The 21,502-nt window shown below is 50.4% G+C and overlaps 1 protein-coding gene across 1 annotated transcript; it reads left to right on the forward strand.

The window, feature by feature from the left end:
* Positions 1–1,366: 1,366 nt before the first annotated feature.
* On the forward strand, positions 1,367–21,120 carry SCAMP4 (secretory carrier membrane protein 4). The gene is made up of 8 exons (XM_066983724.1): positions 1,367–1,509; positions 6,104–6,167; positions 6,615–6,668; positions 9,262–9,390; positions 12,443–12,599; positions 15,725–15,826; positions 16,833–16,950; positions 17,894–21,120. The coding sequence occupies exons 3-8, from the start codon at positions 6,662–6,664 to the stop codon at positions 18,068–18,070; spliced, it is 690 nt and encodes a 229-aa protein (XP_066839825.1). The 5' UTR covers positions 1,367–1,509; positions 6,104–6,167; positions 6,615–6,661; the 3' UTR covers positions 18,071–21,120.
* The last annotated feature ends 382 nt before the right edge of the window (positions 21,121–21,502 follow it).

The raw sequence follows: 21,502 nt of genomic DNA on the forward strand, positions 1-21,502 counted from the left end.
TGTGAAGGCCTCAGCATTTGCTTAGCTAAGTACTAGAGGGATGAGTCTGAATCCTGTAGCCCGGGGTTGGAGTGCTCTGTTTACAGAAACCACAGCCTCGGAGGCTGTAAATATTTTTGAAGTAGAGTGGGTTTTATATACTGCCAAATTAACAGCATTTACATAGCACTGGTACCTTGGAGACTGATCGGTACTTATGTTAATAAGACTAATGCAGTGTAAATGAAGAGTTAAGGAGCTATAGAGCCACATTAAAGTATATAAGCCCAGAATGTTATAAATCCAGGTATTGGTGAGGCTGAGTGAGGACTTCTCAGTACATCACTCTCAGGCTGCATTATCACAAAGATTTTGGAGTAATTTGTCTGCTAAATCCTCACTACCCTGTTTTGCTGAAGCTTAAATTCTACAGAAGGAGGTAAGTCACGCAAGCACTGGGCCCTGGGCAAGCGCATTGGTTGCTGCTCGTGCTGATTTAGCTGACTTATTCAGAAGTGAAATCAGCATTTAATGATAGATGTTATAAATAGCAGTCTCCTGAGTGACTGCACAGCCCTGGGTCCTGAATCCAGCTATCACCTATACACGTTGTAACTAATCCGGGAAATAAAATGTGGCATTCACCATTAGTCAGCCCAGTCAATCTAACTAAAAAATTAGGCTACTTAAGTTATATGATTAACTTCCATGGAGCTTCTGGTTTCTGTCAGCATGAGCGACAAGCAAAACCCTTTGGATTTGAGTCTGAAACTTTGTGGACTGGGCTACACAACAGGGCCTGATCCTCAAACGCTCGGAGGGGCTGAGCTCCCAGCAGGATTTGTGCACGCTGAGGACGCTGCTGTGGCCGTGCTCGGAGGGGCTGAGCTCCCAGCAGGATTTGTGCACGCCGAGGACGCTGCTGTGGCCGTGCTCGGAGGCTGCGGGTGCCTCCGAAGCAGCGCCGGTGCTGCCGTGTCCTGGGCACGGCGCAGCCACCTGGGACACCACGCCTGTCCCAACCCAGCTCTGTTTACGTGAAAATAAAACGTTTCTGCTGTGTGTGTGTGGCGTGCACGGGCAGGAGGCACTGCCGCAGGGCGAGGGCTGCGGCCGCCTCAGGGGCGGTGGGTGTTTAATGGGGGACTGGGTGGCGATGCTCTGGACGCAGAGCTGCTCCAGGTGCTTCTGCCCACAGTTGGCGGCCGCAAGTCACGCGTGGCCTCGCCGTGGCGACAGGGACAGGGAGGTGAGGGGTGAGGGACCCCCCCAGCAACGCCTTCCTCCCCCCGCAATTTCGTCCCTCTCGCTTCCCCGTAGCGCAGTCAGCCTCGCCTCAGCCCCCGCCCCGTCCCCGGCTCTCCCCTCACGTGACGGGCGCGCCGCGGGGCATGCTGGGAGTTGTAGTCCGCGGCGCCGTGAGCGCCATGGCGGCGGCGCCCGGCCGGACTCTCCTTCCCAGCGCGCCCCGCGGAGCCGCGGAGGGCTCGGGGGAGCTGGCCCGGGCCGCCGCGCCTGGAGGGGGGCACGGTGAGAGCCGGGCTGGGGCGGGGGCGGGGGGACGGGGCCGGGGGGGGGATGGGGACAAGGGGGGGGAGAGGTGGGCGGGGGGGGGGGACGGGAGGGGACAGGAGGGCGGTGACAGGAGAGGGGGACGGGGACAGGAGGGGGGGACAGGGACAGGGAGTGGGGACAGGGACAGGAGGGGGGTGGCGGGGCAGAAGAGGGGTGACAGGAATGGGGGGGTGATGGGGACAGAGAGGGGGTGACATGGACAAGAAGGGGGTGACAAGGACAGAAGAGGGGGTGGGGACAAGGAGGGGGTGGCAAGGACAAGAAAGAGGGTGGCGGGGACAGAAGGGGGGCGGTGGGGCAGAGGGGGACGGACAGGGACGGAATGGGGGTGGCCGGGCAGAAGGGGGGCGGTGGGGACACGAGGGGGTGACATTAAGGGGGATGGTGGGGACGAGAGGGGCGGCGGCACAAGAGGGGAGCGTGCTGCAGGGGGGCGGTGTCTGGGAAGGAATCGGGGACAGGGCTGGGGGGGCTGGCGCCTGGGCGGGGGGGCATCGGGGATGGGGTGACCGGGAGGGGTCGGGGTGAGGGGTGGTGGGGAGGGATCGCGGTCAGCTCTGTCGGGAGCAGCGTTGGGGCTGCTCAGGGCCGGAGGCTGGGGCGCAGCGAGGGGCCCCGGGCACAGCACGACGGCAGCTGGGGGGCTGCCGGCCCCGGCCGTGTTCCCCCCGAGGGCTGCTCGGGGATTTTCAGGGGTTTTTGCTTCCTGAGGTGCGTGGTGTGGGCAGCGACTCTGTCCCGTGTTGTCGCTGAGGGAGGCAGGCCAGACGCACGGCGTTTTTTTCCTCCCTGGACTTCGGTTTTCGGGAGCGTTAACTAGCTCAGGAAACTCTGACAGGGCCTGTGGCGAGGAGCGGTGACGGACATTAGGCAGTACCTGATGGTCTGTTGTACCTGGTTCTTTTTTATCCCGGGCCAACCGATGTCGTGCTGTCGCCTGCAGCCCTGGTCCTTTATGCGAGGCCGGTTTGAGCAGGCGGCAGTCGGAGGAACGGGCTCGTGCCCTGAACGCGCGTCCTCGTGCTTCCCCTGGAGCCTCTGCGGTTCTGCCCGTGTGTGGCTGAGCCTCGCCTGCGGACGGGGTCGCATCGAAGTCAGCGTCTGTCTGCTCCATGTTTGGCAGGACCTGAACTGAGGCCTTTCCCTGTCTGCTGTGGGTGGGGCTGTGTGAGAGCCGCGGGGAATCGCTTCCCCTCGGCCCTGCTCTCACCTCAACTCACAGCTCCACAGTGGGAGGAGAGGAGGGCAGCCACGTTCCTGGAAGTCCCGGCGTCCCCGAGGGGCTCCCTCGCTCGGGCTCACGCAGGAGGAGGCCGACCCTGCTAACTTCGGTGGGCCTCGTGCGTCTTCCCAGCAGAAGCACTGCCATAAGCAGTTTACCCGTTCTCCCTGGTGCTGGGTGGCCTTTGGAATTATGTTTTTCGCTGGATTTGTCCCTCCCTGTCCCACAGAAGGCTGCGGACGTGGTGCTGGCACCGCTGGAGGGGCAGCGCGTGGCCCTGCAAGGGCTGGCAGCGCGTGTCGGGGAGGGGACGCGCTGCCGAGCAGGAGCTGTTGGAGCTGTACGGGGTCTGCCTTTGTAAAGCTGGGCCAAGCGCTTTGGTGACTTGCAGAGTGACACTCTGAGGAAAGCCTTTTCCCTTAAAAACCAGGGCAGAGTCCCCACTTCCTTTTTAAACGCAGCTGGGAAGGGATGGGAACAAGGCACCTGCCTCTCTCAGGCTCACCTGAGGGAAGTTGGTTCCTTCCCTAGCCTGGGGGTCTCTGCGGGGTGCCCTTGCTTTTAGATCGTGGCTCTTCTGGGCTCTTCGTGGCTTGCAGCATAAGGTGAGTTCAGGAAGCCTGATGCCAGGTCACAGCCTCGCTCACCTCAGGGGTAAGCCCGAACCATTTTAAGGAGACGTGCGTTGTACCCAAATCTCCTTAACGTGTACTCCACTCGTGAAGTCGCTGCGTTACGAGGGAGCATCAGCAAGTTCTGCTGTCACCGTTACGCAGGGACCCTGCCACTCGCTTTGCTTCGGGTTAAACTCTTGGGTACGGGTCTGCGTAGAAGCTCGCGTGTCATCACATCAGGAAGGAAACAAAGTGGTGCAGAGAATATCTGACAGCAGGGCTCCATCAGCTGGCAAATTTTGCTAGAGAAGGCCTGGGATGCGAGGCACTTCGGGGTTTGGCTGGGACACGTGCAGATGGCAGGAGAGGAGCCGGGGTCCCGCTGTGAGTGTGGTCCCGGTGGCTTGCCGCAGCTCACCAGGGGCTGGGGCAAAGCAGGAACCCAGGTCGGCTCTCCCACCGCCCGGCCAGCACCCTTCTTCTGGCCTCCCCCTTATTTGTTCCCCTTATCCCTCTTCTCTCTTTCTAGAGAAAGAAGCAAATAATGAGGAGTAAAAAAAACCTTTTAGAACCAGCTACTATAATATAGGCAGAATAAATTTCATGTCAAACCACGGGCCGGAACAGGACTAGACCTGCGGTCAGGTAACGTGCCCCAAACAGGAACCCCGGGGGTTCCTGCACCACGCTTTCCCTTACCAGAGATGACGATTCCTATTTGGATATCGGGGTGATCTTGGGGTGTGCTTCCTAGAAACCAGCGCTGCTCGCATACGTGTCTTGGTTTAAAAGGAAAATGCCGTCTGCTGAAGTGACAGCGGGCGCTTTTGTCTCTGAAATACAGACGAAGAGAAGCCCGTACTGCCTCCGACGGGCCTTTGAGAGTCCTGTGAGCTGCTCTGTAAACTTGGGAGCTATTCACTGACTGCGTATGAGCACAGTGGAAAAAGGAAGTTCACTTCACACCACGGTTTCCTTAGTGTGGTTTTTTTTCCTCCCACAAATAATGGATTTTGTGTGAAGAAATCACTGCGGCAGAGCGCAGGACGTTGATTTTTATCTATTTCCAATTAATTTGAAAGCACTCCTGTGAATAGAAAGCTTATTTGTATGTGCTATTATCTTCCACAAGAAATTCACGGGCGGTTGGATAATCCTTGTGTGTCTGTACCTGTTTATCTGTTTCCTTGTGCCTGGCTCTTGCAACTGGAGCTTGACTTGAGGATATTGAGGCTGCGCAGTGAAATTTTCCATCTGAGTCAGTCGCTGGCCCTCAGAGTCGAGCACTGTCCTCGCTCGTCAGACACAAGACTCCTTCCCTGACTGTGACTCTGAGGCCCGTTATCCCAAGACGCTGCAATCCGGTTTGCAGAAATCCTGCCAAAATTAACTGCTAAGCTGGGGAAATGGGAAAATGGTGACTCGTGTGCAAGCCGATCTCAGCCACTGAACAAAAAACGTTCTTGGGTTGGATCTTGAGGTCTGAGTCCATGCCCAGGGAAGGTTTGAGCTTGCTGCTGTGGGTGTCCATGGGGGAAAACTCCCTCCTCCCAGGGCAGCAGCACCGGAGATTCCTTTCCCTTCGTGTGTTGGCATAACTGGTGTTTGTCCGTAATTTGCTCTTCCCCCAGAATTTACGGATCTCAGCTGGGAGCAGCTGCAGCTGGGTGGGGCGAAGCCCTAATTGTGCTCCGAACTGTCCTCGTATTTATTTTCTATTCATACATAAAAAAAAAAAGGAAAAAGGAGGCAAAGCCTTTCTAAATCATTTTCTAAGTTACAAAACGCCTGCCAGACGCTGGATGGTGGCTGTTTGTATTGTGGGAAAGCCCGGAGGCTTCGGCTGCGCTGGGGCCCCATTGTGCGAGCCTTTAGCGAGGGGCTCCCAGCCCGACAGGCTCGTGATTTACGCAGCCTTCCTGTCCCCACTCTATTTCTTTAGACTGCACGGGCAAAGCAATGTGTTTTCCTCGACGTTGACATAACTGAGATAGCGCATACCTGCGGCCCGTGCGCAGGAGGAGTCGGCGGCCCGGGCAGGTCCTGTTCTGTATCAGCGCTGTTGTCACCACCGAGGGCTGTGCCAGAGTAGGTCAAATAAAAAGGAAACGGATTGCAGCCCCCACAAAATAATTGCACCCGTGTGAAATCCGGGCCCTCTGGAGCAGGAACACGGGAGGACAGCACGGAGGTGCAGGGAAGGGAAAGGAGCTGCTGGAAATCCCGAGAGCTCCGGCTCCAACACAGCTATTCTGACCCCAGCGCCCTTTGCTGTGTTCTTGGAGGGGCAGCTTTTAGTCTGTACTGCCTTCGTTCCTGAGAGTTGTTCACAGAGCCTGAAATGCCCGTTTGGAGGGTTGTTCTGCCGTGGTCCTTGTTGTCAGCCTGGAATTTGCAGGTGTGGGCGCACGGTGGTTGTCCCGAAACAAAGAAGTGAGTAGAGTTGAAGGGGCTGCTCAGTGCAAGCCCCTCTGTGGCTTCCGTCTGTGCCATGCTCAGCAACACCCCTGGCATGCAGCAAACTTCACAGGATTTGATTTCTCCAGAATCACGGCCGTGTTCAGTGGCGGTAACAGGAAGACTAAATCTGCCCTACGATAAGGTCGTGCGGAATTATCACCGTACGGAAGGATGTCAGGCCGCGCGTACCAGTTGATGTTCCGAGCACCAGCAGTTTAATTCCCAGCTAACAGTGACCGTCCGTTTGTTTCAGGCGCCGGGAAGGTCCGCAGGGAGCCAACAAATCGTCTCAGCACCTAAATGAGGCGTTAAGTCTGGTGAGTTGGTACGAGTTTCTCTTCCAACGCGTGCTTTGCTGGGTCCCAACCAGACCTGTCTGCCTCGGCTGGAAGGTGCACGTGGCCTGGCAGCGGCCGTCTGTGCAGCCTCAGCCTTTGCCAGGTACCCTCGGAGCACATTTGTTTGCTGCTGAATAAGACGAGCACCAAAAACCCTTGACAGTTTTGTACAGGGTGAGATGCTTCCAGGGGAGCTCTGTACAAACAAGGAGAAACCAGGAGCCTTTCCGTAAGGTTCCAGCGTGCCAAATTTGTGCAGTCTTTAGTGGTTTGCAGTGGGAACCCTGGGCTTACAGTGAGTCAAGCACTGTGCAGAGATGCTCCTAACTTTAATAGCTTTTTTGGGTGCGGGTTAGTGATATGTTCTGGCCTGATTTTCTTTTTTTTTTTTTTCTTTCTCTCTTTTTTTTTTTTTTCCTCCCATAGATCTCTTGCTGTCTGTCTGAAACTTCGCCAGGGAACACTTAACAGAAATGGCAGGTAAGGGCACCTCAAACTATGGCAATGGAAAGAGAAAAATGGTTCCAGATCATGTTTTTCAGTATGGCGTGATGGCTGCAATTCATTAGTAATTCATTCACATGCACTTCGCTTTCTGAGATCTTAGTGATCCCTAAAGGTCTTTAGCTTCTTCTTTTTTTCTCCCCTGCTCACGTTCCTTTTTGCGTAGATTTGCTAGCAGAGGTTACTGGTCTAGCAATAAAGGCTTAGGTGTGACTTTTTGGAAAGTTTTATGAGGATGGAGTTTATTCCCAAAACGAGAGTAGTTCCTTCCTTTCAGAGGCTAAACAACTTTCCATTCGTAGCTGTGCTGTCAATTTTGATACAGCTTAATTTTACTTGTAGTTAAACTAGTAACAAGATTCCTCCTAACTTTTTTAAAATAAGCCAAAGTCCGGGACTTGTACCCAGCTGCTGTTCATTGGTAATACAGTTTGGTTTTTGAAAGCATGGATTGTGCTCGCTGATCTAACGTGTTGATCCAAGCCTTGATGGGAGTGCTGGAGCACTCCAAGTTCCGCAGTCAGACTTGAAAGAGGATATTTTCATTTGATGTCTTTGTCTTTTCTTGGGAGTAACCCAGAACACTGGAAAACTACACGGGTCTCTGGGTAGGAGAAAGCAGTCATCTGGCTTCCTGAAGCTGGGCAGCCACAAAGAAGAGGTGTAATCCCGATACTTCTGTATCCAGCAAACCGTTATGGAAGTACTTGGAGCATTTTATGAGCTTGAAAATTGCAGTGGCTGGTGCCCAGAAGGCCAGCTGGTTTTGGCCCCACCGTCTGGGGCCTTCTGCGCTGGAGGCGGGCGGCAGCTTTATTGTTGGTGAGAGATCTGTACTGGAGGAGGGAGAAAACGGAAGAGGGCTGAACCAAAGTCACTAGCTGCATCTCCTGTTGAAGAGGGACAGAACAAAATTTCCCCATCCCTCCTAAAAAAGATTGTTAAAGAATCCACTTTACTGTGGTCAGTTAACCTTGGTCTCGCTGACTTCCCTAGAGAGCTTTCCCTAGAGAGCTGACTCTTCAGCTTTACGAGCTGCACCCCCTTTGTTTCCCTTGATCCAGCACTGTCAGGTCCTTTCACGGACATCTGAGACAAATTGTCCAGGAGAAAGCCCAGGAGGTGTTCATAACTTACCAAAAGCTAGCGCTAAAAAGTCCAAATTCCTATGGACTTTGAAAGCAGGCAGGGGAACTGAGTGCTCCATGTGATGTGGTTAGCAGTAGGCGTTAACCAGTAACTAATGCCAGCCCTAGACGGCATCTGAATTAATGCAGGATGCGTTTAGAGGTGATGGGTGAGGAGGGGCAGCAGATGTAATGTTTGTTTTCGTGAGGAAAAGTCTACTGAAAAATCAAGCTGGGCTGGTGACTTAAGACGTTCTTCCGTGTTTAATTGTTATGTACTCACAATGGGTGTTATCCCCACCATATTTTCTGCATGAACATGTCTTTCCTTTGCGTGAAATAAAGCGCTTTCTTTCCTAAAGCGTGGCATACAGCTTTAGACGCTTCCCTGCCAACCTTCAAATGAAGTTAAGAAGCTGCTCCTGCAGAATGTCTTCTCACACAGAGATAATGGCAAGAGAAGGGGAACTCTTGCGCTGACAGTTCTTGTTCAGACATTTCCTCTCGTCTTCTGTGCCATTTGGAGGTTTTCCCAGGACATTCTTCATCTCTTCCTCTGGTTGTTTTTAATTCTGTTTACTGGGGCTGAAGTAGACTAGAGACAATTAGTCACAATGCCCTGGAATCAAACTTTAATCAAGACTTGAAGGCAAGAGCAAACATTCCCAAACATGTAGGAACTTGCATCCAGGCACACGCACATTGCACAGATTTGTCGGTGCATCTGTCTAGAAGCTGACAGCAGCTTAAATACGGAGGATTTAGGCATTTAATTACTTGATTTTTAAAATGTAATTTCTTCCCAAGGTAAGTTCTTCACTGTATTGCTTTTGTCGGCATTTGCTGATTTATGGTATCTGAATGCAAAGCTTTTTTTCTTCTTTTTTTTTTCCCCTCTGGGTCTTAACCTTGCATAAAAACTTGACTTAGAAAGAAAGAAGGGGACGTTCACGAATCTCATAACAGCAAAATCATCCCTGATGTCTTGCCTTGCCTCAACTGGATGGCATCTGAGTACTAAATTCCAGTTAGAGATGCTTTCCAAGGGCACCCTTCTTTACAGTCACGAGCACGTACCAACTACAGGGCCTGAGCATTGCCCCAGCAAGCCCACCCACTCAGAGCTTGTGTCTGCTTTTGTCTGGAAGACCACCAGTCTTTCCTCCTCCTTGGGTTATCTGAGGGTTTCTAAATAAAAACCTCTGGGCAGTCTGTTGCCCCCAGGTGTTGCTGGCCAGCAGCTTAGCTGGCCTCTGCCTGCTTCCTGAGGAGCTTTGTCCCTGAACTTATTTTAAGGTGTTTTTTTTTGGTTTGTTTTTTGATTGTCGTGAGTCCCCTCGTACTCGGAGGGCTGTCCCGGGAAGGTGTGGAGGATGTCACACTTGTTCAGCCGTGCAAGATCGTTTCTGCATTCAGCTAATCTGTTGTGTTCTGCGTTGTAGAAAAGGTGAATAACTTCCCACCGCTCCCCAAGTTTATCCCTCTGAAGCCATGTTTCTACCAGAATTTTGCAGATGAAATACCCATCGATTATCAGGCCCTGGTGAAAAGAATCTACCACGTATGGATCTGTAAGTTGAATAAAAATCCCGCTCTGGGAAGATTGTGTATGTGTAATAGAAAAACTTAGAATTTGATCACTTACAAGCTTTAAGATTTTGACTGCAATTAAGTGATGAGAAACAATGATTCCTCTTAGAATGCTATAATTTACCTGTATGCCCAAATTTCAGGCTGCTGTGCCTTGAATCTTTGTTGCAGAGCTGCTGTTGAAGAAAGAAGAGAGCATCAGTGCTAGAAAAGCCTATTAGTAAATTCGAGGAAGAACAGAGCAGACTGTATCTGCTGTCTTTTCTAATGTCAAGTGATATTTCACCCTCCAAAATAGCCCTCTTAAAGTAATTCCTGATTCACCTAGAATAAGAGGAATAGGAGGACTGAAGGCTAGAAGATTAACATGACCTGTATTGCTCGCTGCCCATCTCCCCACCCTGCTTTGTGAATGCTGCCCCCGGTTTGTGCCAGCCAGATTTCCCTTCCCAATCGAAGCAGCGCCTTCTAGCCTTACACCGTCTCGTCCCTTAGCCCCCAGAACGTTCCCAGCCCTGTTCTGAAGGGCGTTGATCCCCTTGGTCACAGCTGGTGATTTGCTTATATTCTGTAGGAGCAGAGCTGCTGGCTCTCTGGGCTGGCGTTGTCTGGCTTAGCGATTCAAAAACCGGTAATGAAAATTGACCATTCTTCTCCAAGGAATAAAATCGGATGAAAAATGGTGTGGCAGGCCTAGAGAACCACAGGGAATGCTTCGGAAGATTAAAAATCTTTTTGCCTTGCTTATCTTTTTTTCCCAAAATGCTTGTCATCCCATTTACCCTTCTCACTGAAGGAAAGCTTGTTTTCTGCCAGATACGCATTTGGTAGCCTGGCTTTTATTCCAGATGTATAGGATGTGTGTAGGAGAGAGATTTGTGCGCATAAATAATAGCATAATCTATCACTCCATTGTTCTTTCGTTATTTAGAGATGCTGAAATGAGCTCTGTAATTTTCTTGCCTGAAGAAACTGCTTGTCCCTTCAGACTAACTGGTTAAATGTTGCATGCTGCAAAGCTGCCTTTGTGTGTGACTCTCCTTAAACAAAGCGCCCCTCAGTCAAGTTAATGGAAGGATGGAGAGGTGCCAGCCATTTAGGCAACTGGTCATATGCACGGCTGGGGAGACCTGGAATTTTCACCATGAGTTTTAAATTTCCATCTGCCGCACAGTTTTTGGGGGTGTCTCCCTGACTTTTGGGGACGGGACAGAGAGCAAGAGACATGTACAGAGGGAAGGCAGTAAAGAAGAAAAGGCCAGTAGTAAAAATAGAAACAGAAAAGTCGTTGCTAGAAGGTTGAACGCTCATTACTTTAATTGGATGTGAGCATTTTATTAAGATGGATGGTGGTTTGGGGAAAACTGTACCAGAGCTCCCACTGCTGGCGAACGAACTCCTGCCTGACACGTAGGGAGAACCAGAAGCTCCTTGCAACGTTATAGGTGCTCTTGACTTGATGTGGTTTTGTTTGTTTGTTTTCTCATTCAGTAACTTTTGGAAAACAATTGACTTCTGGAAATAATAATTCTGAGAAGTACAGCTAATTGTTATGTAAATGAAATTCAGATAATTAATACTCTTTCCCCCTTGTAATAAGATACATCCAAACCGTTGCATGTAAAGCCTTGTTGTTAGCTACTTAGAAGAGGGAGAACATTTCTCTTTTGTAGAAGTGTTTTATTTTAGTTTTCTTGTAACTCGTATGTCGCAATAAGCAGCTGGGTTAGGATGTCTTACACGCTAGGTTCTCCTGGCTGTGTTGTCAATATGATTTTGTGACCACACAATTTTGTAGCTTTAGCAGCCCCTGAGACGAGTGAAGACAGAGAAAAGAGTCACTGGAGGAAGAGGCCAGGCTGGCACCGAGAGTCAGAAGACCAAGCCAGAGATGTGCAAGCGAGCTGCAGAGCCGCAGCTTGTAGGAAAGAAAGGAATGGGCAGGGCACGTTTGCTTAGCACAGGGAAAGAGAAACTGAGGGATTTATTTTTGACTTGGTAAATGAGACCGGGGTCTAAAGTGATCCTACTGTGGCCTCGTCCCCAGGCAGCACCGAAGGGCTCTTGGTGTTTGGACTGTCTGCCTTCTCATTTCTCTTTGTCTGTGCTAATTGGTTCGGGTTACCCCCGAAAGATTTTATGAATTACCACCTGTTTTCCAAAATCTGAGCTTGTAGCTGGGCTAAGCCCGCTAGACCCCGGCAGAGCCTGGGGGATGCGGGGACAGCTGCAGGAGTCTGTCAAGTATTAGGGGGAAAGCGGGGAGCCCCTGGCACAGGGACTGAACTCAGCCTACAAACCCTGGAAGCGTTCAGCCTCGCTTCAGCAGTAACGTCGAGCGTCAGAGAAAGGGGGTGGCAAAGGCATTTCCTGCAGGGTGACTGAGTGCGGCGCTGGTGCCCTCTGGGATCTGCTGTCAACTGTTCCTTTTTATCCAAGTGGCAGGGACAGGGATGTGAAAGGGCCTTTAAGCCACCCTTATGTTCGCATGTTCTCAGCCTGATTGGAGTTTGCTTATTCCCTTGCTCAAGGCAGCACTTACAAGCCCTGAAGCTGCTTCCAGACTTCCTCAGAGGCCCAGGGAAATGGAGAGAGAGCCTGCAGGGCACTCTGCTGGCTCTAATAGCTCCTGAGGCAGCAACACAGAGACCAAAGCAATGGGATGCTGAGTGCACGGCAGATTTTACACCGCTCTGCTCTCATCAAGGGGTTTTGCCACAAATGGGGGTTGCTCATTGTTCATAACAGTCCCGGGCTGAGCCTTGTGCTGGTCGCACCAGTTGCCACCCAGATGTCCGTCCTTTGGCAGGCCCCGGGGGAGTTTCCTCACCCTCTGGAAGGGGACGCGTGTCCGTGCTGCCGGCCCCTGGGCTCACAGCAGAAAGCTGCGACTCCCTCGGAGCGGTCGTGTTGTTGGGCAGGAGTTTCCCACCGCGGTGTGGATCCTTCCTATTATAATGCTGGGTGTTTGTTTATTTCTCCTCTGATGTGAAACAGCACGAGTTCACGCTCTTTCCTGTGCTCTCTTCACAGTTTACTGCATCACGCTAGTAGTGAATATAATTGCGTGCCTGGCCTGGTGGATCGGAGGAGGCTCTGGGGTCAATTTTGGCTTGGCCATCCTCTGGCTTATTCTCTTCAGTCCCTGCGGCTACGTCTGCTGGTTCCGACCGGCGTACAAAGCCTTTCGGTAAGTGGGAGCCCACGAGGCGGTTGAGTTTCTGCTTCCTCTGGGAGAGAGATGTGTTGTTGCTGAGGAGTGCCCCTCTGGAGAGCTGGATAAAGATTAAGGGTTTGATATCTGAACGTCTCATTGACTTCAGAATTGTTTTCAGCGAAGAATGCGGCGACTTTTAAATCGTAGATGAAGGGCCGAGGGTCACCTGCCTCCTCGGATTGGAGGTGAGCAGCACCGAGTAGTTTGCCGCTTCTGTGAGGATGAAATTCATATCTCACCCAAATATCTCAGGCGTAGCAGCACCCTCATAGCAGTGTAATATCAGGGTGGATATTGATTTGGTAAAGCTTTGCTGCGGGCTGTTTTGATGGAAGACTATTAAGTTATCAGGAGCCAAGCACTCTTCTGGATTTTGTCTCTAGATACCTGAGAACTTGGCTGCTTTGCTTTTTAGAAAGAAGTGGTTCACTAGGGCGAGTCCTGAAACTCCACAAGTCTTTAAAGCCATCCTGCATTTTTACTTTAATTAATAATTGTTTGCATTTGCTCGTGCTTCGTGTGTGTCACGAGGCATTATTCAGACATTAATGCATAAGGCTCGTCAGAGCTGTGAAGGTCCCGAGCATTTTCCAGTCTTGTGTAGGGAGAGGTGGCACAGAGGGCAGGTGACACCGGGTCACACCGCAGTCATCAGCAGGCCCCACACTGGGGTCAGGGATTTGGACTCTGAAGGGGAAGCTCTTTCTGGTTCCCCACTACCAGAATCCTCTGGATTTTGATCATTTACCAGATTCTGTGATGAGTTAGTCCAGATAGCAGCAAAAGCAGCTGACAGATACGAGAGTTGGCAGATGGGGTCCTGTCTGTTTAGCACATGCTAGGTTAGTTGCTTAAATGCTCTTCTGAATTTACACTTTGTGTACTAACAACACTGGGCAGCTAATGCACTCGAGGTGCTTAAAATATCAGGGACTACACGAGGGAGTACAGGGGAGGATTATTTCTGACTGAAGGGGAAGGCCACTGCGTTGGATTCATCTGAAAGTTTTAAAAGATGTGAAAATACCAGCTCTGAACTCTTGCCCTCTGGGGCTGGGGTTTTGTCTCCATCTCTGGTTCAGAAGCCCGAGAGCCTCCAAGTGCCGACTGGAGCTCTGTTCAAAGAGCATTTTCCGTTCTGAAGTCTGGGAAACATTACTCTTCTTCATTGACCTCCTCTGGGCTTACAAGGACCGTTTCTAATTATTTCTTTAATGTTGTTTGTATGTGTTTATGCAACTGAATACCGAAAGGTCCCTGAGGTTATTCTGTGTAAAGACTTCTACAGTTAAAAAAAGAATAAGCCCTAGAGACAGACTGGCAAGCCCAGAGGCCGTCAACTTTGACATCCGTCATAGAAGATGCTTGAAAAACACTGCAGTGGGGCGGTGCGGGTAGTTTTGGGGCTGCAGGTAGTCCTGGTTCCGGAAAGCCAGATCAGGTCCGCTCGCTGTGCCGTTTGGGAAGACGCAGCCCTTCCACACCGGCATCGTGTGCTGTGAGGATGCTTTCGTAAAACCTTCGTCACACAGCTGCATCCAAAATTAAATTAGCTGCAGAGCTTTGGCGCTAGGGCAAAGCTGTTGCAAATCTGCACCAGAAAGCTGGATCAGAAATCACCTTTTCTGTGCATCCCCACTAATTCCCAGGGATCCTTTCAAGTGAAGACTCCTCCAGCCCTTTCAGGTCTTAGTTGCAAGAATCTGTTTGAAGGCTCAGCCTGGAGCCTAATCCTTTGTTAATTGGCTTATGACAGGCACTACTGTGAACAGTCCATGTTTAAAGTATTTCTTCCACATTGCTGTACTCTGAGGTGCTGCTGTTTGAAGGGTGGGATCACAAGGATTCTCCAGGACAGTTTCTTTCTTTCACAGCATCTATCTAGCCATCTCTTTGGGAGATGGAAGATAACGTTATCAACACATGCAGAGCCGCAGGGCTCTGGCTGGAGGTTTTCCCACTTGTCTCAGAGTAGGCAGGCTTGGTGGCATTGACTTGGCCAGAGCCTGTGGTCCTGCCTCCCTCAGCTTTTGACATTATGGGCTAGAACTATGAAGACCATTAAAATACTTCTGGTGTTTGAGCAGGGGCTGGGAACGACTGAAGCTCTTTTGTGAAGTCCCCACTGCACCAAATTGCTGCTTTAGCTACTGAAGTGTTTTTGTAAACCTGTTCTGTAGATCACGGGCCCTTCGGGTTCCTGAGAGAGCAGGAATAACTCGTATCATTAAAAATGATAGGTCAGCTGGCTTGGAGGGTTTCAGAGGTGTGCCTGGGCTTGCAGTGGAAGGCTGGCTCATCGACACAGCCGAGTTAATAGGACAAAGATGTCCTGTGGCAGAACAGCGCTGTGCCCCAGTGCGCCCGTAATGGAGAGACCATGAGCAGATCTGGGACCGTTTTCCTATTTGGGATTATACTCACACTGCCTATTTCACCTGCATAAATTAAAAGGACCTCACATAGTCAGAACCCTCTCAGTGTACACGTTCTGAAGATGCGGAGTCTGTGCAGATGCCAAAGCACACTTCTGCGTTTCCCCAGGCAGCGTACCACCCGCTTCTCTTGTGGCTATTTTTCCTCCTATTCTGTCCCGGTGCTGGGTTATTAACCGTAGGCGTGTAAGCTTCATGACAAGCAGGCACTGCGACTTTCCCAGCTGGGCTCTCGTGCTCAGGGATCACCTTTAGCACATGGGCAAACTGCCTCTGGCGTCTGGGCTCTTTTGTGCCTGCTTGCTGGTGGCTGAGCTGCGCAGGTGTCCGGCAGAGCTGACTTCAGATATTCGGTCAGAGAAATGCTTCGGGCACTCTGTGTTCTGCAGGAGACTGCCTTTCCTCGTGTGTCACCATATATGTAATTACTTCGGTAGAGCAATTGCAGGAGCCAGGCTTATTGGAAGAGATTAGGCACTGATGATTCATGGATCTGTGCGCTTTCACTGCCAGGGAAAGAGGAGTTGTCCTCAAAGTTCGTAGCTGTTGAGGGACCTTTTCTGAGATAGCACATTTGAGTGTGTGCACGTGATGGGGTCAAACGTTAACACGAAGCAGTGCAAGGTGCCAGTGTCCCCCTAACTGCCTCTCCTTCCTTCGCAGGTCGGACAGCTCGTTTAATTTTATGGCTTTTTTCTTCATCTTCGGCGCACAGTTTGTTCTCACGGTCCTGCAGGCGATCGGATTCTCTGGATGGGGAGCTTGGTAAGCAGGACACGCCTGGAGCCTTACAGCTGAGCCCTCAGCTCCTGTGCCTGAGAGTTTCAGCCCACGGGCTGTTTCCCTGAGCATTAGAGGAGCTGGTGGGAGTCTGTACAGGGTGGGGTGGAAGAAGCTTTCTGATTTCCTCTGTGGCATAATTATATCTGCTCTTGGAGTATACAATTCTGTCTACTCCCATTGCTGGCTATTGCAAGAGTTCCTGTATTGGCAGAAGTCAGATATCTTCACCTGCCTGGTTTTTTTTTAGCACCTTCCTGTAATGTCCTTCCTTTCTGCTGTTTAACCAGAGAGTTTCAAGATTGATCTGATCCTCTCTTAGCATTGCCCTCAAAGTATTTGCAGCACATGTTGAGCAGTGCATGATGACTCACTGTTGGCCTATAGAGCAAGTATTGTGAGAGCTGTCCTAAAATAAATGGAAGCATTTTAGTGTCTGTCCCTGGTTATGTTATAATTATTTGGCATTTTAACTTTCTGTCTCTGGAGACTTGAGAGCAATTCCTGCTGAAGCTGCAAATAATAGAAAGTCCTAGACTCTGCACAGCATTTAGTTTTAACTGCTGATGCTCTCAAGTTGCCCTGTCTGGTTGTTGCCATCAAAGGGAACGGAGATGCATTACAGATCGGAGGACCCTGATGTTCCATGTTCCCAGGTCTGTTCTCTGGTTGCACAACCTCTGCACCACCAAAAGCGTCCTGGGAATAAATCTTCTCTCCCCGAAGCCTCGCTGTGCAGCTGGCTGTCCCCTAAAGGTCTGAGACTGGCTTAGCAAGGGATGCTGGCAAGCCAGATTTGAGACCTTGGGGAAATACCTGTCTGAGCTGCATTTAGCTCTGACCGTGGTCTTCACTGTTTTGTTTTTTTTTTTTCAATTTTGGGAGCTTTAAAGCTGCCTTGTAACTTCTCTGTGTGCGTAAACCATCTTTCTGGTAACAATTGTGCTTAAAAAAGAGAGCAGTAATGATACTGTTTCTTTGTTTCTTGCAGCGGATGGTTGGCAGCAATTACTTTCTTTAGCACCAACGTTGCATCTGCTGTGTTCATGCTGTTTCCTGCCATTATGTTTACAATGTCAGCGGTCACAATGCTCATCTGCATTTTAAGGGTAGGTGCCTCAGACGTCTCTCTGACTTGGAATATCTGTGTTTTGTATCACAGTAACGTGAACAGGCAGCTCAGCAGCCACTGTGAGCCATCACTGCCTCTGAAGGTTTTGTAGTGTAGTCAGTCGGTGTGTCTCGGACTATTTAGAGGACGAATGCAGATAATGCAGGACAGCTTGAGCTGGACGTGTTCACCGTTCCATGTTCCTTTATGTCACTTAAGCCAAGCGTCGCTGGGATTGTAACGGTGAAGCATCTCAAGATGCCCGCAGCAGGGACAGGGTGGCAGGACGACAAGTGGTCCTTGGTTGTCTGCAGAACGCTGGATTTGGATATAAGACCTTCTGGAAAGCTTCAGAAGACTGATGGCAGAGGAGGACAGAAGATAGAAGGGAAAGAGGACAGGCAATTAGCCCAGCACAACCCTGTCGCAGAGTAGTTGCCATCATGGAGTTTGCCATAGGTTCATGGCAGCGTTTTGCCCCCTGTCACCATGGTTAGCGCCACTGCCCTGTGCCCTGTCAGGCGTTGCCTGGTGGTGTGACCTTTAAACCAGATCTTTTGTGTCCCTGGGTTCCCGGTGTAGGTTGTTTCATGTGCTACAGCCGAGTCCTTCAGCCTCAGCCCCACTGAAGCAGCAGTTGACGGTTTTATGGGGTTTTCAGCCCGCTAACCTGGGCCAGCTGCCTTGCTGCATGGACTGTTGCTGTGGGATCCCCAACCTAAATCCCAGGTGTATGGCTAAGACAAGTTCAAGCCTTGCATTGATACTATCCATTTACACCTCTTCATTATGTTATTGTAGTTTTTGTGCCTTTTTTTCTCCCTTGGAAAAACAGTTTGCAGAGAGAGAGGAACAAATACAGTACCAAAATGACTATAAGTCCTCTCAGGAAGAGGTGTAGGTACCTACTGCTGATTTTTCCTCTTGTTTTACTCCGTTAGGTTCACAAGATCTACCGAGGGGCTGGTGGAAGCTTTCAGAAAGCTCAGGATGAGTGGAACAGCGGTGCATGGAGGAACCCCCCCAGCAGGGAGGCCCAGTACAGCAATTTTTCTGGGAACAGCCTGCCAGAGTATCCCACAGTGCCCAACTATCCCCCGGGAAACCAATGGCCTTAAGCAGCAACAGCTGCAAATTGCCTGGATTCTCTTCTTTTTTGGTCCTTTTATTATTGTTATTTGAAAAGATCATTTGCATTCCCCTACACGTACCCCAGTCTTCTGGGGACTTTCTTTTTTTTTGTCTCCTCGTCACTGCAGAAGATGTGTGCTGTCAGCCCACGGCACCTCGGGAGCTCTGCACGGCCTTATCAGAAAGATGGTTTTTTTGTTTGTTTGTGTTGTTACCAGTATTTGCCTTGTTGCAGACTGAGGAACCAACCGTTCACTGCCCTTGCTTGAGGACTGCTCTCATGACCATATGTGAAGAAGGCTGGCTTCCCCGTGACGGTGAACACTACCAGAATCGCTCCTTCTCCTGCCTCCCCGCTTAGTTTTCATCACATGCACAGCGCACCGCCAAATCGTCTGTAGTTGTAACAAACACAATCAGAGCATTAGTAGCAACCGGTGTTTGCTCTCCCGGATGAATGATCTGGAATTTTTCACTCTAAGGGAAACGCAACACCTGAATTACCTGGTACTAGTGATATTGAAGGTATTTGTAAAATCTACAGCTTCATTTGCTTGCGCTTTCGGGTGAAGAATCCTTTAGATAACAGCGCTTGCTGCGGGTGAGCGTTGTTCAGATACTAAGTCCACAAGAGTCCTCATTTGCCTGGCTAGGACTATTGTTATGATAGAAGTCTTGCTTTCCCTGCCTCCAAAAGTTTTTGCTAGATCCGTGTGCTGCGGAGATGCAGATTCATCTCATTTTGTTACTGATTGCTCACTAAAAGCCTGATTCAAAGCCCACTGGAAACTATTGAAAAGCTGACTGCTGTTGGGCTTTGGACCTGGCTGCCTGGGTGACGTTCACCCCTTTCCAGGCAGGCAGCGCGAGATCTCTGTGCCATCTAAATTCCAGGTACGTGGCGTCAGGATTTTTGTGCTGACCCAATACATGCCGTACTGGACACGCCTTGTCCTGTTGGGACACCTTTTTTTTTTCTGGGCTCCTGGCCAGTAGCTGGGTGCCAGCTAACTATTGATCTCAGTGCTGGGGCCCCAGTGTGGTTTGGGAGTAATTCCATTACAACTGATAAATTGAATTCTGCCTTCTACCGACGCAGTTAAAATCCAACCGTTCTGCAGTGAGCTGTCTCAGAAAGCTCGTTAGTCCTCGTAGCTGACGCTAGCTGTGCAGAGCTGGTACGTGTCTGCGTCGCCAGCAGTGATTTCCTTCCCTGTACGAGCAGGGGGAGAGAGGTTCTTGCCTTTCCCCAGGAATCAGCTGAAGAGAGGATAACGCTCTTGGGAGGGGTTGTTTCCCCTGAGAGCTAGCATTAGTCTCATCACTCATCTTCATCTCATGCATGTACATCAGGACTCCTGGAGCCTGAGCCATCCAATTCCCCTGTGTCCTAAAATGATCCAAGCAGCAAAGGCTGCAGTCTTTTCCTTTCCTTCAACAGCCTGCTAGGAACTTTCTCAAACCTGTTAAAACTGGGAGGTCAGTTCCCGATATTTTTACAGGGAGTTGAGTGTTCAATGTTTGCAGCTCTGGGAATTTCAACGGACAGTGAAGGGCAGAGTGCTCCAGTCTGGAGACTTGAGAGGTGTGGGGCACCCTGAGAGTCAGGCCCAGAGCCTGGCCAGTTGTAGGAGGTGACGCCAGAGGTGTTACACTGGAAGTGGAGTCACTCCACGTCCACACTAAATAACTGGAAAGCAAAATTGGCTCCTGGAAAGGGACAGGGAGGTTGTCCTTGCTAGGTGGAACTGATTTGCAAGTGGTCTTTTGAAAACTGTCTCTACATGTGCCTTATCTAATAAAATGTTAGTTCATGAAGGAGAACTTTTCCTTCCCCACCCCCCCGGCAAAACTTCCCATTCACTCTATTAACTTTTCCCGTGTCATACTGTAAATACTAAGTGAAGTACAGCTTGGAGTCTGCATGACACCTTTGTTACTAGGGCCAAAGCAAAAGCAAACATTAATGGGAGGTCAGAGCCTCCGCGAACTTCAGTTTACAAGCAACACTGACCCCCTGCTGCAGAGCCAGCCTTTTGCTGGCTCTGCCTCATGCTTCAAACACAAGGGTGATTTTTTTTTTTTCTTGCGAGTGTGCAATGTGCTTGTAAGTACAAATGCTTGATGCCTTCTTAATAGAATACGACCCGGTCGTGTTGTCAAGCTTTTAGGTGCCTTTGTCTTGTGTCAAGTGAAATTTTAAGTGTTCTTTGTCGCTTGCCATCAGAGAGTGATAAAAGAACTGCCTGTCGATGAACTCCCTGGAAATACGATTGCGCTACGGGGGAGCGAGGTGAGGTGAGCGGGGCCGCACTCGAGGGTGGCCGTGCTTGGGGGCCCAGACGCGGGGTGCCCGTGGAACGCTCTCCTCTGGCTCTGACCCCTGCCATCCTCGGCCTTTTGCCAAATTTTTTTTCAGCAGAAATTGCAGTCTTTCTTTTTTTTAGTGTTTCAGGTTGGAGATTTCAATTGAACCAAGAGGAGAAGCGTTGCCAGGGGACTCCTGAGTCCGGCTTCTCTTTTTCCCCTTGGATAACCCGGGGGTCTCTTTTAAAGCACCCATCCTCACATTTCCAACCTTCTTGATGCGGTGAGGGGTGTGTACTTAGGAGCCTGCAAACCAAAATGGTTGGAGGCAGACACCAATATCATGATCCATTAGCAAACACTGCCTGAGATTTCTAAGGAGCTTAAATGAAACCTCCCTGGACGGGAGCTGCCATCTCCAAACACATCGCCCCCCTCCATCCTCTTAGATGCCAGAAACCGTAATTCCAGAAAGTTGACTCAACACGTTGCCTGAACTGCTGTGGCTTTTTTTTTCCGACTCCTCTGTATGTTTTTTAATGTTTACATTAGATTTCTAAGACTCCTTAACACCATTAACCTGGACCTGGCTCCCGGTTTCGTTCGGCATCATGCGGCATGTACGTGTGCGATGTTTCGTGTCACTTGTGGGGCTCTGGTTTTTGTTTGTGTTTTTCTTCTGATCACAAGACAATAAATGCTCATCCTGTGCTTGATGAGAAGAACTGGCTGCATTAGAGAAGTGTGTCTGTTCCTAGGTAACCAGAGTTATCTGGCAGAGGGAAATGGCGAAATCTCTGTTTTCTTCCAGTCTCCCACCACTTTTTTTTTCCCTTAAAAGAACAGCACGTTTATGGATGAGGCTCACCCTCTTGCTGGGGACCACCACAAGAGTTGGCGTGCTGTAGTTTGTGTTCTTGCAGATGCCTGACAAGTGTTTTACACCGATGTTACCATTATTCTCATTTCTTAGCTATGGAGAAGTGCAGGTGATGGGGCGCGCCGGGGTTGAACCCTCCTTCCTGGCCTCTCCTTAGCAGCACACGTTCACATTGGCCCTTTGCAGTGCTGGCCTCTGCCTTGTCTGGTTTGCTGCCTGGAAAGATCCCGTC

Source organism: Anser cygnoides, chromosome 27 (genome assembly GCF_040182565.1).
Source record: "Anser cygnoides isolate HZ-2024a breed goose chromosome 27, Taihu_goose_T2T_genome, whole genome shotgun sequence".
Lineage (NCBI taxonomy): Eukaryota > Metazoa > Chordata > Aves > Anseriformes > Anatidae > Anser > Anser cygnoides.

Excerpts from the sequence above, each read along its gene's own strand:
- SCAMP4 (XM_066983724.1), top strand. Across the intron at positions 15,827-16,832 it reads TTCTCTGGATGGGGAGCTTG|CGGATGGTTGGCAGCAATTA; the intron begins GTAAGCAGGACA and ends TGTTTCTTGCAG. Across the intron at positions 16,951-17,893 it reads TGCTCATCTGCATTTTAAGG|GTTCACAAGATCTACCGAGG; the intron begins GTAGGTGCCTCA and ends TTACTCCGTTAG.